Below are 17,084 nucleotides of genomic sequence, written 5' to 3'. Positions count from 1 at the left end.
CTGTGTTCACAGAACATGTGCTTACCATTTCAAACTCCAGAAAACTATTTACAGGAATCTGAAATACAAGACTGAATCCAAAAGTAAGAAATAGATAAATTTCTAGAACATACTTTTTTTTTTCCATTTCAAAGGAAAAATGAAGACTCTGATTAAAACCAAAGCAACTCCCCCCCCTCCCCCAGCCCCTCCTCCCTGCAGCCTTTACTTTTCCTAGGAATATAAATACTTGTAATACGATCTATGCACGGGGTGCCAGATTTACAGAGGTCCCCTTTTGTTTGTGTGGAAGGATACTTCATTTTGGGGGTAGCTTTGGGGAAGGAAAAGCAAATAATTTGCACTTTTTTCACCTCTCCATAATGCTTTTTGAATGGGAACAGCAGAGATTGCAGTGGGGATGAACAATTAGCACATCCCACTGCCACAGTGTAATCTCCAGCAGCAGCAGATCTTTGAAGCACAGTGCCAGGCAACCAGAAGCTTCCGAAAAGATCATTCAGTCACGTCGAGCTGGGAGAGAATGTAACTCTACGGGGAATTTTCAAAACTGATGAAAATGGTCTTCACTGGGCATTTCCTGACATATTTTCATAAAAACACAGCTTGTTTCTTCAGGATTCAGTCAACGACAATCACACCTTTGACTTCAATGCATTTGTTCCCAAGAAGAGAAAAATAAGAGAATTAGAGCAAAACATGAGATGCTCAGCACTGCACACAGCAAAAACGGACACAGTTATTTTCCTGTTATGATGAGACAACTGCCTCTCCCACCAGCCAGGGCTGTCTCATCCTTTCCTGTGCACTCTCCTCGCCTGTGTATCCATCTGCTGTCTCCTGTCTCATCCGTAGTTTGTCAGCTCTCTGCATGTGCTCGATTCGATTACTGTACTTCGTTGAGCAAAGCACTGTCCTTATCCAGGCCCACAGCTCTAGGCGCAAGAACAGTACAGCTCATTTGTTATGTACACTGCAACAAAGGGGACCTAAATTATATATTAGCACTCTAAAAGAACCTAGCAGATTGACAGAGTGTGTGGAACATAGTTTCATGACGTTTTTTTTTCTTGCACAAAAGCTGGTTTAAGCAGCTCTCGCTCTCCCCACTGCATTTCATTATCCTGTCCGTTGTTCTAGCGCAACCACTTGATGCCCTGCCGTAGCTAATTGATGCTGGGTAAGAGAACACCTCCACCTTCCCAAAAAATGCTGTTGTCTTTTAAAGCATTGATTGTGTCAGTAGTCTGATTTATAGCGCAATTCCATAGACAGCAGCATCAGCACAACCTCACAGATACTCTCCTCTGCTGGTGGCTTGTCACAGCGTAAGAACGTCTAGAAGCAGCTTTACTGCTGGAGACAAAGTTTGTGGCATCCCATGCTGAAAATCAGCTCCCAGTAATGCTGTCTCATTTGTACCTTTTCTTTTTTTAAAGTGCTGTTGCATTTTGCATGAAGCCTGCCACGCTTTTACCTCTCACCCAAATCCACTACTTACACGTCTATCAAGACAGACAAGAAATCAACCCTACAACATGCTAAAGAGACTCCCTTTAATGTGGAATCCTCTGGATATTACCAACCTTGAACAGTTGAAGCTCTTTCTTTTTTCCATTTACCCTTGCAAATTCTGCAGCAAATCAACCGAACCTTGTGGTCAACGAGATCAAAATAAAACCAAGAGTAACATCTGATCTTTCTCTATTACAGAGAGATGAAATCAGTGCAGGCTCCATAAAATAAAGAGTAATGGGAACTGTTCACGGTTATGAGTATCTGCAACAACAAAGTGCCTCTCATTAAGTGATGCAGTGAAGCTGTGCAGATGAAGTTATATGCTCCAGTGTCACAACAAGGTACAAGTCAACCAAAAAGGAGTATTTTTTCCTAGCTTTTGAGAGATGCCTTCATGCCCCATGTCTTTGAAAGTGCCATAGTACCTCTTCTTTTCCACCAATCCCCCACGAAAAGCTTAGACTGGATGAGGAACAGAGCAAAAGCTGTGCTTGTCCTGCCTGGAGAAGAGCTCCTTTACTAGTTTTCCTACTGGAACATGTCTTAATTCCTCTTTTTTATTTTGCTTAGATTCTGCTTGGGGCAGACAATCCTACCTTCCTCCACAGCCACTGCTGGATCAACCATTTTGTCTGACTGAAGCAACAAATTGAGCAGTCTCTGGGAGGATGAGTAGAGCTTACTGTGTTTCTGAAGGGTTGAGACTACAGCAACTACCTCTATCTTAAGAGAAAGAGAAATTTACACTAAAAACATAAAACAACCTTACGCACACAATCTCTCATTCAAACTTGTTTCAAGATGGGAAAAATCTTTAACGAAACAAACATCAAAATGCTGAAAAATTCTCGTAATTCTAAAAAAAGAAATTTCTCCTGATAACAATACAAACTCTAATGGTCTCTCTTACATACAATTCTGAATTACGGTCGTGTGATAGAGCTCTTCTAAGGATGAAGCAGCTATGAAGATACATAGAAACAATTTTCTTGCAAACTTTGGTTTCAAATATATTTCCCTTTGGCTCAATATTTTGACAGTACTGACATTATGTTGAGCCAAGCATTTTTTTGCATCAGTGAGATAGACTTTTGCCATGGATTTTAATACCAATCACCTCCACATTCATCTGTATGTACAATAAATATTTAAATGGCGTTTATTGACTTAAACTCACAACGATTCTGAAAGAACTGCATTTTATTTGCTTAAAAATATTTGATATACTCACAAACAGAAACATTGCCTAAATTTATAATCATAACAAAATTATAAGAAAAATAGTAGAAAATAAACAGTATTGAAAAACTGGGATTTTGATGAAACATCCAGACTATCACAGTAGGCAGACAAATGTACCAATGACAAAATCTTCAGACAGTGACTGTCATAAAAAGCCACAAGCTTTAAAACGTATCTGTCCCTGAGGAATCTGAATTGCCATGTATGCTACTCGTACTCTGTGTTTCGCTATCTATGTTCATGGAAGGCAGTTTCACTGACACCTTTGCTGCAGAAACATGCGAATTTAAATGTGGGGCAGCATCCTCTCCTAAAAAAAATAAACAAAGCAGAAAAAAACACATTATTTGCTGTCTATGACAAGCAACTAAACTGTACTGAAGTCATCTCCATATTGCTTCACTCCATGGACATACAAAGACAGAGACACCATTACTGTGATACTGTGATTACTGTCCACAGTTTTGAGGCATTTCAGAGTGCTGTTTTAGCCATCAGAGTTCTCTTTATCGGGTAACAAAGAGATTAGTTTCTGCATATACAGACTGGGTTGTATTTACATACAGATACACCATATATACAGACACACACACACACACACAAATATAATCTCCAGTAGGCCCAGAAAAATTTCAAATATGTTGTTTTCTACAAAAATTAAATAAGATCCATAGATACTAACAGTATTTCTAAATTTCATCTATATGTGTATGTCTGTTTGCATCAAACATTTAGAAAACATTCCGGTTGTTCAATACTACATATCTATATACAATCATAAAAAGCAAAGCAATCCAAGTTGCAGACATTGCCTACAAGTCCTGTAGACAAAAACACCCTGTCAACGCTTCAGCTGCCCAAAACACAGGCAAGAAGTTGTTTTACCTCTTCCCTATCCCCAGCCCATTTCCCTGCCTCATTAAGGGTCCTTCTTGCTACTCCTTTGCGGTTTATCTCCCTTCTTTCATCCTCTGACAGACTCCAGAGAAAATGTACACAGCCCTCCCCCCTGGAGAGGTGGCTTGCAGGACTTTACAAGCCACGTTCAGCTTTCCAGCAAGTCTGAGATGGCATCTTGCCACTTCCCATTCTTGTCATCTGACCCTGAAAAATGTGGGATGTCCTGGGAGAGGGACAAGCCCCCGCAAAGCCCAGCCATCATCAGTGCCAGCAGCCCCTGCAAGGGAGGGGACCGTGTCCCACAGCGTTGGCTGCTGAGCAGCTGTGAAAGATCACTGCAGCGCTGAAAAGTCCTCCTGTCTGGGAACCACTGGAGGGGTAGAAAACAACCTGTAGCCAGATACCAGAGATGGGAAGGGAGAAGGGTCACGGGCAAGAGTTACTATATTTAGCCAGAGGAAGGAGACAAAGATGAATCAATTCATGGAGCAAAGGGAGCAAGACATGAAATCAGACTACAGACACAGAATAAAGAAGGACAGGAGAAATGGCATTGGATGAATGGTGCAACATTCACAAAACATTTTGTTTTGTGAGTTTTGAAAGAGCATTTTGAGATTTCAGCTGTCCTTGGCACATTTATTTTAAGTGCAGCAGCTACAAGCAAACCAACATATATGAGTCTGTGTACAACAGCAAAGGCTCACTTGGAGTTTGTTCTTATTCCAATAAGCTATAATAATTCTCCCTTCCTCTGTGATAGACTAGGTAATTAAAACACTATTTTCCCAATAAAACCAAGAAGTTAGGCTTTCTTTCACCCCAGTTAATTATCTACTACGTCACTGTAGTAGTAATCTGCTTTCATCTGACTTGTAGCAAAGCACGCTTCAAATGGCTAATTAAAACAACAAAAACCCACTGCTAAAATAAAATTTCATCCGGTGTTTTTCATGCTAGAGCAGCTGCCAGCAGCCTAGGAAGTCAAACACGGATGAGGCCAAAGACAGTAAAGCCAGTACATGCAGCAACCTGTGCCAGCCAAGCCTCCTGCCCCTCGGGAAGGCAGGGCTCTGGAGAGGTAGCAAGAGCACAAAAGCATTTTTTTTTTGTCCCTAGGGCATCAACGTGCCACCTGTCTGCCACAGCCGCTTATGCAGTTTGCAAGAAGCAATGTCTATAGTTTCACTCGACTATCCTCACTAGTTGGACAGCTTTCGGCACCCCCAGCCCAAACCCCTCTACAAAGCACAGCTGCCGAAGTTTGGGTTGGCATGGGCCTGAGCAAACCTAACACACGAGCAGTAAGAAGACGTGATAAATCCTTCTGAACATGGTTCAAAAGCATATTTATGGTAACACCACAGAGATGCGCAAGCAACATGCGTGTTTTGTTTTTCCAGAAGTACTTCCATGAGCTTAGTCTGTAGCCATGTTTGCATGATAAAAATAGGTTATTCAGAAGGGGAACTGAAGAAAAGCAAAGCGTTTATTTGGTTAGACGTGAAGCTGACACACAGTAAAGACATGAATGTGTAATGCCCGAGGAAACCTTGTAAATCATACTAGACGCTAAAGCAACTCTCCAAAACTATACGTAGTTTGATGCTTTCAAAGCTTGACTTTGTTAATAATTTCCACAGTCATGTCACATTCCATGATGTCATTGTTTCAACAGCTGTTTTAAGGTTTGTTAATAAAAAAAAAAAAAAAAAAAAAAGAAAAAAAAATGGAGGGTGGGCGCTGGGGGGAGAATATTCCCTTATCCCAATGCTCTGTAGTGACTTCCCAAGTATTTGATTCTGGGGTGCTGAAAGAAAGTATCGTATTAGTCTACATTCTTCCTAACATACTCTCTCCTAACACATACTCTAATATATTTTACTGACAAACTATACTTCATTTTTATGATAGATATAAAATGCTAAAAGGATAGAAATACTAAAAGAATCATTCCATCTACCTGTTCAACAGAAAAATTACCATGTCCTGAGTTATCTAAATATACTTAAAGATAAGCTTAACAAATACCCAAATTAAACGGTTCCTTATTTTTAAAGACAAAAATCTGAAGTCTTTGACTTTGTTAGATGCATGCAGAAAATACAGAACGTGGATTTTCACCACTTTAACTCTAAAAAAACCTATGGATATCCTATTTCAGCTACATGGGAGATTCTGCTCCATGACTGTAACTTTCCAGGACAGAAACTTGGGAGTCCTGAAACTCTACATTGGCCCTAAGATACAACTACGAAACTCTACGTTGGCCCAAAGATACAACTACTGAGTTACTCTCACATGTGCTTTATTGTTACCACCTCTTGCTTAACCTAACCTCATGCATGCACAATGCATACAACACATTCATATATACATATAGGGATGGGTATGTGAGTAAATACACAAATACAAGTGCACAGATTTAAATACTTATATTCCTGCTCACATGTGTTCTTTACTGATGTCTGTATCTGCCTTTTGCTGTACACCAGTGGTAGCGCTTGTATAGTCCCTGACCAGCTCCTTCTTTAACAATGTGATATTCCATTTTATGTCTTCCCCCCCATCAGAGAACATCTCATAACCAATACTATGATGGTTTCCTCTTAAATATTGAGCTCTTCACCACCACAAATATGCCAATTGCAGTGGTGCTTATAATCTTTTGATATGCCATAAAAATGGAAGGGAAAATTCCTCCATTTACAAAGCAGTGCAGGGCAGGAAGGCAAGTAATCTTCACAGCTTTTTTCCCCTCTTTAGAGGCTCCAGAAGTACTTGGTACAATTTTGTAATCATGTACTTATATGTATTTACAAAAATTTCCTTGTTAAAATTCAATAAACGGAACGTATGACCTGAGGTGACCTCCGGTCCTCCAAATTCATTGTCACTGTCTAATAGAATACATTCATATAAACTGTGAAAACTGACACTCTTAATAAGTGTGGAAGAGTCCTTGACTGGTAGAAACTCAACAGTGACTGAAAACATCTTGGTGACCCACTGATGGAAAAGGTCAGATTTCAGATTAGAGATTTTTCCTGCTCTTGGCAATCTATAACAAATTCATGTACAGTACTAAATTTCCAGATCTTTGTTTAACAGAAACATAAAAATTAATGGTGTGTCAACCATGCGGTGACCTGTGAAGGGAGTTTTTCCTCTAAGAGGTGCCGTCACACAGAGAGTATGCTATATACAAGTGTATTGTGAATGTATGCCAAATGGAAAAGGAATTAAACACACTGAAGGGAGGTTTGGTTACTAATACCATATGGCAACAATAAGAACAAAGAAAAATGTTTAAATCTTTCTTTTAAAATTTTTCTATTTGGCAAAATAAAAAGACTAAACAAGTCTGACTTTTAAGCCAAATAAAAACCATGTGTTTTAACTCCTTCAAGTCAGTGTGCATACATTAAATAAAACTTCTATTTTTAATCTATCCGGAGGTAAACCAGACCCATATCTTATAAGCAAAAAAAGCTATCTTCAAGACAATAAATAGGGAGGGGGTTGAAGGATCAGGATGCAGATTACTGTTTGAGTATAAAACCAGAACCATAATTACTGTAATTATCTACATATCACTTACTAAAATTTAAAAACGATCATCACCCCCCAGCAACACTCCCCCTACTCTCTAATGTAACAACTGAAGCAGATAACTTCTAGAGCAAGAATAAAGTTCCAAGCATATGTAAAAACAACCCCAATTTGCAGCGCTCTCATTCCTTCAATAGCATGGATTGATATGAATGGCTTGTTTCTTCTTCTGCCAAATTCCAGCTGCTTCCCTTTGTTTATTACTGACTTCAAAGTTTAAAACACTGTCCTGTCCCAACAAATAACTTCCTCCAGATGGCATTATCTCAAGTGTTCAGAGCACTGGGGATAGCACAACACCTGCAGATCTGTAACTCAGCATCTTATAATCTTCAATGAAAGTGCCTTTTTTTAATCTGTGTCATTCCCCCATTTTGCTTTTTCCCTACAAAAAAAAAGATTTACATCTGGGATATAGTTGCAAAGACCGTTAGCTGGGAAACAGAGTTGTCAGAAATTCTTTACAGTTATGACCGTAAAGTAGAAGAATACCTACAAGCCCAAAGGTAACAGAACCACTATCGGTAGAAACACTTTATCTGCTGCTCTTACCTGTAAGCAAAGATGTCAGATACATACTTGTGCCAATGTGTGTCCGATCCATGCCTCCATGAATATCTGTAGGGTGCCATAGAAAAATTAACTCATTTTCATACATGGTTGTACAGGCAAGTTACTAAGTATAGCAACCCAAGAAACAGCATTATTGGCAAAATCAAAATTAGTCCGGACTTACTGGGCTAACATATACTGATAAGAAACACCCATATTTTGATGTAAGCAATTCTGAAGGCTACACTGAAAGGAGAAAATGTCAGTCATGTTACTAATTATAAGGATCAGTATTTCCGGTTCAGACTCATGTCTAGCTATAACTTGCATATTGACTACATAATTCAATGCTTCTGGGATTTAATGGCTTATAGAGTTGAGAGTAGGTATGTTAAGGAACTAGTCACATTGCCTCACAATGATAAAGAATACAACATTCTCAGAAATAACCATGACCATCAACGGTTGCTCAAATAATACAATTGTGTGGACAAAATTATTCTCCATTCATCAGAAATGACAGCTCCTCCACTTTTCTAGCCCTGGCCCACTCCCACCTTGAATCCATATGAATATTTCTGTATTGTGGAGAAAGTGTCCTCTCAGCTCTGCTAGAAATGAAGCAGAAATCTTTAAGCACATGTGCTGTTTCGGGCAGGGACTCTGTTCTCATCGAGTAAATGCTTTGCTAAGCACAGGGCCCCTCGCTGCAGGTCAGACAGCTGCCTTCCACTAGGACAGAAATACAGAAAGCAAGAACAAGACGGTCTGCAAACGCAGGCAGTTCTGTTCTCAAAAGCAGGCTGCCCCTAACTTAGCTGGTTTCATGCAAACAGAAAAGACTCTGGGCAAACTTAGGCCAAATTTCTAGGGCTGAGTTACATGAAAGGGATAGATTTACAATTAAAACACTTGAGTTGTTTTACAGAAATGGACTGACATCTGTAGGACTTGAGCCAAAAATGTCTGGATTTAAAAGTATGAGTCTACTGCTTGAGCTGGAAAAACACAGTTTCATTCTCAAAGGCTTCAGCCAACTCATAAACCTCCATAAGTGGCCCACAGACAGCAGCAGAGACAGAAAACTATATAGTATGAGTTCAGTTCAAGTTTTGACCCAAACTTGGCAAATTCCATCTTCACATGGTGTAATGTACTTACAGAAACTCTGCATACAAGCACACAGAAAATAAACACGCATACACACACCACTTTTCTTTTTTGTTTGTTTCTCTAAACCCTAATGTATATCCTAGCTATAAATATTTCTGAAAAGAAAATAAATTCAGATCCTGGGTCAGTAAAGGAGGGCGGGACACAAGGCTAAGCAGCTAACAAACGTTTCAAAGCAGAATATTTGAAAATGATTTTTCCTCCTCTCAAGTCTGAGTTCAAGGTTCAGTGGTTTTCCAAAACATGCAGTATTCCCACCAATAACAACACTAAACAGAACAAAAACCAGAAATACATAAAATAAACTAGAACCAGATTTCTCAAAGTCCTAACACAGAGAGCAGTAGGGAAGGGCAGACAGAAAGCAGCTCCAAAGCCATCTAGGAATGAGATTGCAGAGTTTACTAAATAAATATTTTGTTTTGGTGCCTAAAACCTACTCTGCTTCTTTAGATCTGGCATATTTTGCTCTGTAGAGTATCTCACTGCTTAATTAAGTTCGTTCCCTGGCCACAACTCTTGCTATTGTTTCCCAGCAAATCACTTCCAAAAGATGTGTAATGATCTTTCCAAATAACTACAATAATTAAAATATTAAGAAGAAACATTAAAAGTCAATTTGATTTTTCCATGCAGATGCCTGTGATTTTTGGATGTGCAATTGGCTAGAAACAACTAGTCTTTTCTTAACTTTTAAGCACTGCTGTTTCTTGACTGCAACCATTTTCTTGAGGAAAAATGAGATGAGAGGTCTGTGGTAAACCTTGAAGCAGCAGCTTTTATTTCAAAGTAAAAAAAGGAGGAGAAGGTGGTTCATTACTGGTCCAGAGCCTTTTAAAAACACCAGGAAAACGTATACCTTGTGCAAGGGCTGGGGGGAGGAGTAATCTCTAAATCCACAGGAGACAACCTAGGTAAACAGCTGGTGGAATCAGGAGAATCTGACAAGTGATAATTTAAAAATGGCATATTTAATTGTGTAATTGATTTTATATTTATTCAGTAAAACTAAATGTCACCTACATACCAATCTTCTCCTCATTTTTTGCAAAATCTAACAGGCAAGTAGATGGGAAAGTAATTTTAAAAGTGAGGTTGAACAATATATTGACCTCTGTTATTCACACCTTCATGTTTGGGGATCCAAAAGACATTTTAATGCCGGTGTCTGAAGCAAAATAAAGAAGCTCAAAAAAAACCCCATCGAACTCAAATGATCGATAGTGGGAATTCACACTATATTTTAAGATAAAGTTATGCAGACTTCCCTCAGGATGCAGAATCATTCACTGCAGTAGGACTGGCTCTGCTGAGACCTTATATCTTAACAATATTAATTGCAGCAATACTGCCTCCAGCTTATCTACACCATACCACAGTGCTAGACGTAATAGCATTCATAACCTACGTGGGGAGTGGCAAGTAAAAAAAAAAACCCAGTCAAAGCATCTTTTTAATTCTTAAAAGTTACATGGCCTGTTTTTATTTACAAATAATTAAAAAATAATTTACACAAGTAATTAAAGTTGAATGAACAAATTCAATGATGTTTCACCATAAATCAGGGCTGCAGCGGGTTTGAAAATTAACATCTTTCCAGTTCACGCTTAAAATGAAGATGGGTATCCCAGTGAGGGGATCCCCTAAGCAAATGATGTTCTTTTGTAAATTAGCATACTGGCCAGGACACGTATTGGGTTACTCTGGAATCTCCTCCTGCCTTCAGATCAATTTGGCCCAGGCAGTTAAATTACCAACAGTTACTCCAACGTGCTGCTCTTACGCAGTCTTTGATGCGCGGTTGTCCGTATCGCTTGGGACACACATGTGACAATCTCTGCTTATCAGACAGGTTCAGTATGTTGCAGATCAAGACCGAGCATGTTATCTGCAGTGATGCTTGCGCTGCATATACTTACTAAGCATCGCACGCTATCCAGCCCTATTAACTCCTCAGCTACGTGACTATTAAAAAAAATTGTTAGGAATGTAAGAGGACAACTTTCAGTGAATCAGTGTAAGAAGTCACAAGCTACTTTCTATCACTTAAAAGTGTGATGGGAAACCTTGATGAGCTCTCCCTCAGACAAGAGGACTTCCTGGGCAACAAGCTTACATACCCTCTAGCCAATGCAGCAATCAGCACCCAGATTTGAATGAAGGCTCAGGGGTAGGCATCGGGAAGAAAACATAAAACTTTCTGTACTGCACAGCTCTTCAGGTAGTACTTCAGGGCAGAATTTTCTCATTGCAAGTCACTCTTCACATATAAGGGGGTCACGAAATGCATTCTTGTAATAAAAATCTATATGATATACTAAAAATAAAAAACTGTTCAAAGAACAAGTGGTTTTCTAGATGACTACAAACAAAATAGAATTTTGAAGTATTCAGAATAGAGAAATAAAGCTAAATATTCACATGACCCTATTGATTTGTTGTGATGATTTTCACTTCTAAAGTCATGGGATTCTCCATATGGAAACAGTTTGCTAAGACTCCTATTACTGTACTGCCATTACAAAGATCTGGTGTATGAAAATGCTTATACCTACAGCACAATTACTCAATTTTTATAATTACACCTTTTGAAAAGGAGATTATGAATGTTTTCCCCAGGAAAAAACAAAACAAGACAGAACAAAACCAGCCCTGTACAGTTAGCATTTTCCAGTGATGCATTCTAATAACCAGTAGGATGTCTCTATGCACATTTCTAGCATACATGCCGACAAACTTGTTAAAAAGACCTCCTTTAAAGACATTTGTTAAGCAGCAGAAGATGGCCATTAAAGGCCTTACCATTGGTACATATCAATTAACTTTGAAAAAATTATTAGGAATAAGCAATTCTAGGAAGTTTAGAGAGGCAAGCAATATTTCTATTAGCTCAGAAAGAATACTGTTGTAATCTACGTAAGTAAGCATATGTTAAAATAAGGAAAATATTAAATGCCTCTACTGGAAGATCTGCTGATAGACAGCCATTATGTAAGAGCCCAGACCCTATTCTGCCAAAGACTGTCTAAACCTTCTCTTGTAATGAGTACCCAGTGTGATGACAAGTAACACCGCCTCTACAATTTAATGCCCAGGACCAGACACTTGGAAAGGTCTGAGAGTAAATATATGTTTTTACCCTGTGCTATTTTAAAGTTTGTTAAAATCTAAAATGCTTAAACTTCGTGCAATAGTGATAAGCATTCCTCCTTGTGGAAAAAAACCAAAAAACAAACAAACAAACAAAAAAAAACCCACACACACACAAAACACCCACCACACACACACAAAAAAAAAAAAACAATCCCAAACACCACTCCAAGAACCTTGGCCTGCTACATGGGAAAGAGTAAAACTGAAATTCCTTTTCAATACGTGGGTGAATATGAGCTCTAAATCAGTAGAATAAATGAACTGCAGAAATATATTGCTCTACATCTATGCTACATATTCAGCACATTACACCACCTTTTTAAGTGTCTGTTGTGCACATATCTACTGATCTTAGTATGACACACATCTCCATCTCTGCTAACCACTATAAAAAGGAGTGAAAACACTGCAGACTGCTCCCAGCAACACTGTGCTGTTTGAAGATTTCACTACCAACCAACGGTTCGCCAGCAGCAACAGTGAAACCAACAACTGTTGTTAGCAACCCAGGAGCTGCTCTGCACAAATCTTCAAGCAGCAATCAAGCAATGCCTTCAGAGACACTGAACATACTCGTTTACATTAGATTCTCGTTTGGGCAGATGTCCTTTACCTCTGAAGCTGTGCACACATACACAAATTGAAACTTTGAAGATGCTGACTGCAGTAACCGATGATGACAACTCCGTCTGGTATCTAGTGCCAACTGATTTTAGAAAGCATTGCAGCACTTCGACATTCACTCTTCCCAGTTCAAATTGTTGATGCCAAACCTGCTTGCACTCTGTTCACCAATAGCCTTCTTCATTGCTTTGGGCGGTGAGCATGATTTAAATAGCTTGTAAGCAGCCTGAATGAAATTCATTTATCAATTGTCTGGGTTTAAATATTCCTGGCCACAGTGCAAGGAAATCTGCACTGGAAAGGAGCGTGTATGGAAATTCAGTCGGCATGTGTGGGAGCAGCTTCCTTGCAGAGGTGTGGGCTACTGCGTGCTGATGGGACACAACTTGTGCTGGTGAACGGCACAGACGCCTGGGTCTGGTCACTGCTCTAGAGCACACATTGCAACTCCTGAATTTATATAGCGTTCATAGGAAAAGCAATTATGGAAAGCTCCTTAAGAAAGCAGCTTTTGCAAACCCTCTATATACCTGACAATGACATAAAACCAATTATTTAGCACAACCCTAATCTGCCACAATGACACCCAGTGTGTACCACTATGAAAACCACAAAGGCAAAAAAATCTTGTCTCATGGAATTTAATGGCTCGCCAGTATTTGACTTGAAGCAAATTCATTCACAATAAATACACACAGACACACTCCCAAGTTCAGGAACACTTACTCTGTGAGTATTAGATAAATCAATCTGCTTCCTAGCAGTTTCGTGCATTTGCTCACGGTAAGGCGAGCAATTTTAAATACATTACCCATTATTTTCTTTCTCTCTCTCTCTTAAATATCATGAAAGAACCAAGTTCAGAATATACTTAAAATTCAATACATATACAAGTTGCGGAATATGCTCCCTGTCATCATGACTCTGTCACTGAGAGTTACATGGCTACACGGCCTACACAAGAGCAGAAGAGAACAAATGCTTCAAGATCACCTTTCTTTATACAAGACAACATTTGAATGTCACTGTTATTTGATGTAATGGTGTTGGGTTTTTTTAAATCTTGGAGGGAGAGAATGCACATGTCGCAAGGTCCCTCAGAACAGGACTGCCTCCTACCCTGTAGGAAGCCAGGCAGAAAGGGCCCTGGATCATGCCTGGGGCCTCTCAGTGATTCTGCAATGCAAACCACAATATAGTTTTACTGCCCAGGCTACAGAGTTTTCCAATTCTTCCCAATTCCTTCAGAGAATAAATAAACAGGTTAACGCAGACTCGTTGTCCATTGCTTTGTATTTTTAGATAGCTACTTGGAAAGCGAGTAGTGTAGTAGCCAAGGTGTAGCGTTATTCACACAACCCACGTTTATCACACAGAAAGTTTCCTGGAAATGTATTCTAAATCTGATAAGAAAAATCCTCATTAAGAATCATTTGCTTGTTTAATTTTCACTTATTGAGCTTTAATGTACCATAAAAGTAAGTAATAACAACAGTGCCTTAAATAAATATTGCCAGTCTTGTACTCATTAACGTTTTAGAAGAACACAAAGCTGTCTCTAGGTACAGGAAGCTGCTGGAAAATAAAAACTAACCAGTCTTATAAACTAAAATGAGCGCTTTAAAGAATTTTTTGTTGAACACGGAGTTCAACAAAAATGTATTCTGTTCACTGTACACACGACACCAATGGGAATAAGAGCCAGTTCAAGTTCTAAGTTACCATTACTTGGGTAATAGTTTCAAGCTGCAAGGCACAGCTGTATGGGCCCAGCCAGACAGGCTATCACAGCAATGCTTTGATAGCATGGGGCCCTTAAGTGTCAGGATATAGAAAAGGCAGCAGTTGTTGGCTGTGAAAACAGTCTGATACAAACCAGATGGGGACTTACTTGATGGGCAACACAAAGGAAAACAATTGGCTCATTCAACAAAGTCAGGCCACTGCCCCAGAGAATTAACAGAAGACAATAACAGTCAACCAGAGTTGATGCAAACAAGAAACAGCCATGTGGTTACGCTTTAAGGAATTGTTTCTCCTCAGACTAAACATAAAGTTTTGATTTCTAATTCTTATATTCATTAATTTCAATCTCGTTTACAAGCCCCCTCTTCCTCCAAAGTCTTCCATATAATTCATTTATGTAGCACTAGCCTTCACACACCTACTTAAACAAGAAAATAATTATATGACAAAGGCAGCTATATTAATCTAATGTTTCCTGAAGAATGCCAAGACCACAACTTTCTGAACCGTGTCAGAACAACATTACAGATACACAGCACACAGCATGTTATCAGACACATTTGCATGCATATGGCAGTATATTTACTGGTTCTTTTTGACTTGAAATGCACAAAGCCCAGTAGGTCACATACTGGGTTACCGGAGCACAGATGTCTTCCAGTTTTGTGAAGAGTTCTTCTGGTTTCTTATTTAACTTTTTTTCAGAAGTAAACTTCAGATCAATTATGTTACCACATAACAGTTTTGTTTGTCAGGCTACAGTTAAAAATCTATTCAAACAGCTATTACCAAACTTTTTTTGAAGCAATCTCAAATTTAAAAATTGGCTATTTCAGCCATAATTCAAAAAATCCCCAACCCATCCATTTTTAGAAGCTTGTAGAAGACGATGGTCCAAAATCTTAATTGCTCTTGCTGTTTTATTACAGGAAATATAAAAGTGACATGTGCAAAGGTATTTTGATTACCAATTACTTACAGAGATTGCACAATAAGTCAGACCTCTAAGGGCCTTCTGCAATTTCACTCTCCGACTCAAAACATCTGAACTGTTTTTTCATATACTTCAAAATATTTCCTCTGGCAGGTTCGGCACTGCAGTGCTCTACATGAGTGTGAACGGTTGGGATGGCACCCTCTGAAAGACAGCCACATGCTCAGATACCCAAGCAAGTATGTCCACAAAATACAGATGTTCTAGATTCCTTATGAAATCACATCATCCCAGGACCCATCGGCTTTAGCACACCACCACACATCCCTTGAGCTTCTTCACTGCTTCTGGAGACTGCTTGATGGCTAGTTCCTGGATTTTCGAGCTAGCAGTGTTGCATGATGTAAACATCTCCTAAACACATCACTCAGACCTACGATGGGTACCCACGAAGCTCTGCTCTTCTTTATAAGTGTTTCACTTTCCACGCAGACTTGCAAAAAGAAGCTGGATTAAAGAGCTGAATGTATGACTCATTTAACAGCCCACACTGGACAGACAGAACAAGGGAATTTGTCCTTAAAGAAAAGGACCTACTGAATTAATGAAGTATAGACTCAGGCCCTAATCGTCACCTTAAGTGGTTCTAGCTTTTAGCTGCTGGGATGCTCAAGCTTGTCAGAACGGTTATACTAAAAAAAAAAAAAAAAAAAAAAAAAAAAAAAAAGACTTTAAATGCAGCCTTGGCTGCATTTAAAACAACTGCCGCATATTGTAGGTAGAAAAGTAAGGTTTTTACTGCAGTTTCCTGCCATAAGCACAGAGCCAAAACATCTCTCCAGCAGAATCATGAGGCTTATTTCCAAAACTGCAGCCAAATTCTTCCAAAACTGCAGCCAAATTCTTGAAACCTCCGATGAAGGGGTGGGTTGTCACATCGTAGCAGAGAAGATTTTGCCTGCAGTGCTGCTATTATTTGGTTTTCACATCATATATATATTGAGGTCAGAACACATTTTTTACGTACAGCTGAAATTTTACGTTGAGTCTCTTCATTAGGCCATTTCTAGAAGATTACGAATCTTAGGAACGGAACAGCCTTTATCAAATCTTAACCTCAGAGACACTGACTGTTGTAGCCTTGCACTTAAAAGCAAACGAGAGAGGAGCAAAAATCTCTTTAAATCGGTCTGCCTGTAGAGGCAAACCCCAAATGCTCTTGTAAATATGGTTTTGGACATCGTTCGTCAGAGAACGCCTCCACAAAGGACGGCACATAAAGGCCAGCTGGAGCAGGGGGAGGCACGACTGCCTGGCCTCCGCTGAAGTGAGGACTCCAACAGGAAACTGCTCCCCCTTTCTTTTCTCTCTCTCTCTTTTTTTTTTTTTTTCCCCCAAATCAGGAAGGAAGCTTCATCTTCAGAAACAAGCATTCCCTGTGTAATCTCCCTGCCTGCCTGTCTCTAGGAGCGGGTCCAATTACTGAAATAAGCTACATGCACTTTTAAGAAGTTAATCATGTATTTACACTGTAACTCAAACTGGTAAATATTTCCCATTTATAATTTTGATTTACGTAACAGAGCACAATAGCAGCTGTAAAGTAAATAAAAAAATTTTCTCAAGATCT

At 39.2% G+C, this 17,084-nt stretch overlaps 1 protein-coding gene across 1 annotated transcript in view; it reads right to left on the bottom strand.

The window, feature by feature from the left end:
- Positions 1-2,837: 2,837 nt before the first annotated feature.
- Positions 2,838-17,084, bottom strand: part of KIAA0586 — a gene marked incomplete at its 5' end in the record, with an annotated part of 83,716 nt that continues 69,469 nt past the window's right edge. The window contains 2 exons of the mRNA XM_082485594.1: positions 2,838-3,070; positions 7,825-7,890. Coding sequence (XP_082341720.1) covers positions 2,925-3,070; positions 7,825-7,890 — 212 coding nt within the window. The 3' untranslated portion in view covers positions 2,838-2,924. The remainder of the gene's footprint in view (positions 3,071-7,824; positions 7,891-17,084) is intronic.

The sequence above is a fragment of the Vanellus vanellus genome, assembly GCF_965231255.1.
Source record: "Vanellus vanellus genome assembly, chromosome: 6".
NCBI classification, from domain to species: domain Eukaryota; kingdom Metazoa; phylum Chordata; class Aves; order Charadriiformes; family Charadriidae; genus Vanellus; species Vanellus vanellus.
This window is presented reverse-complemented; position numbering and strand designations above follow the sequence as displayed.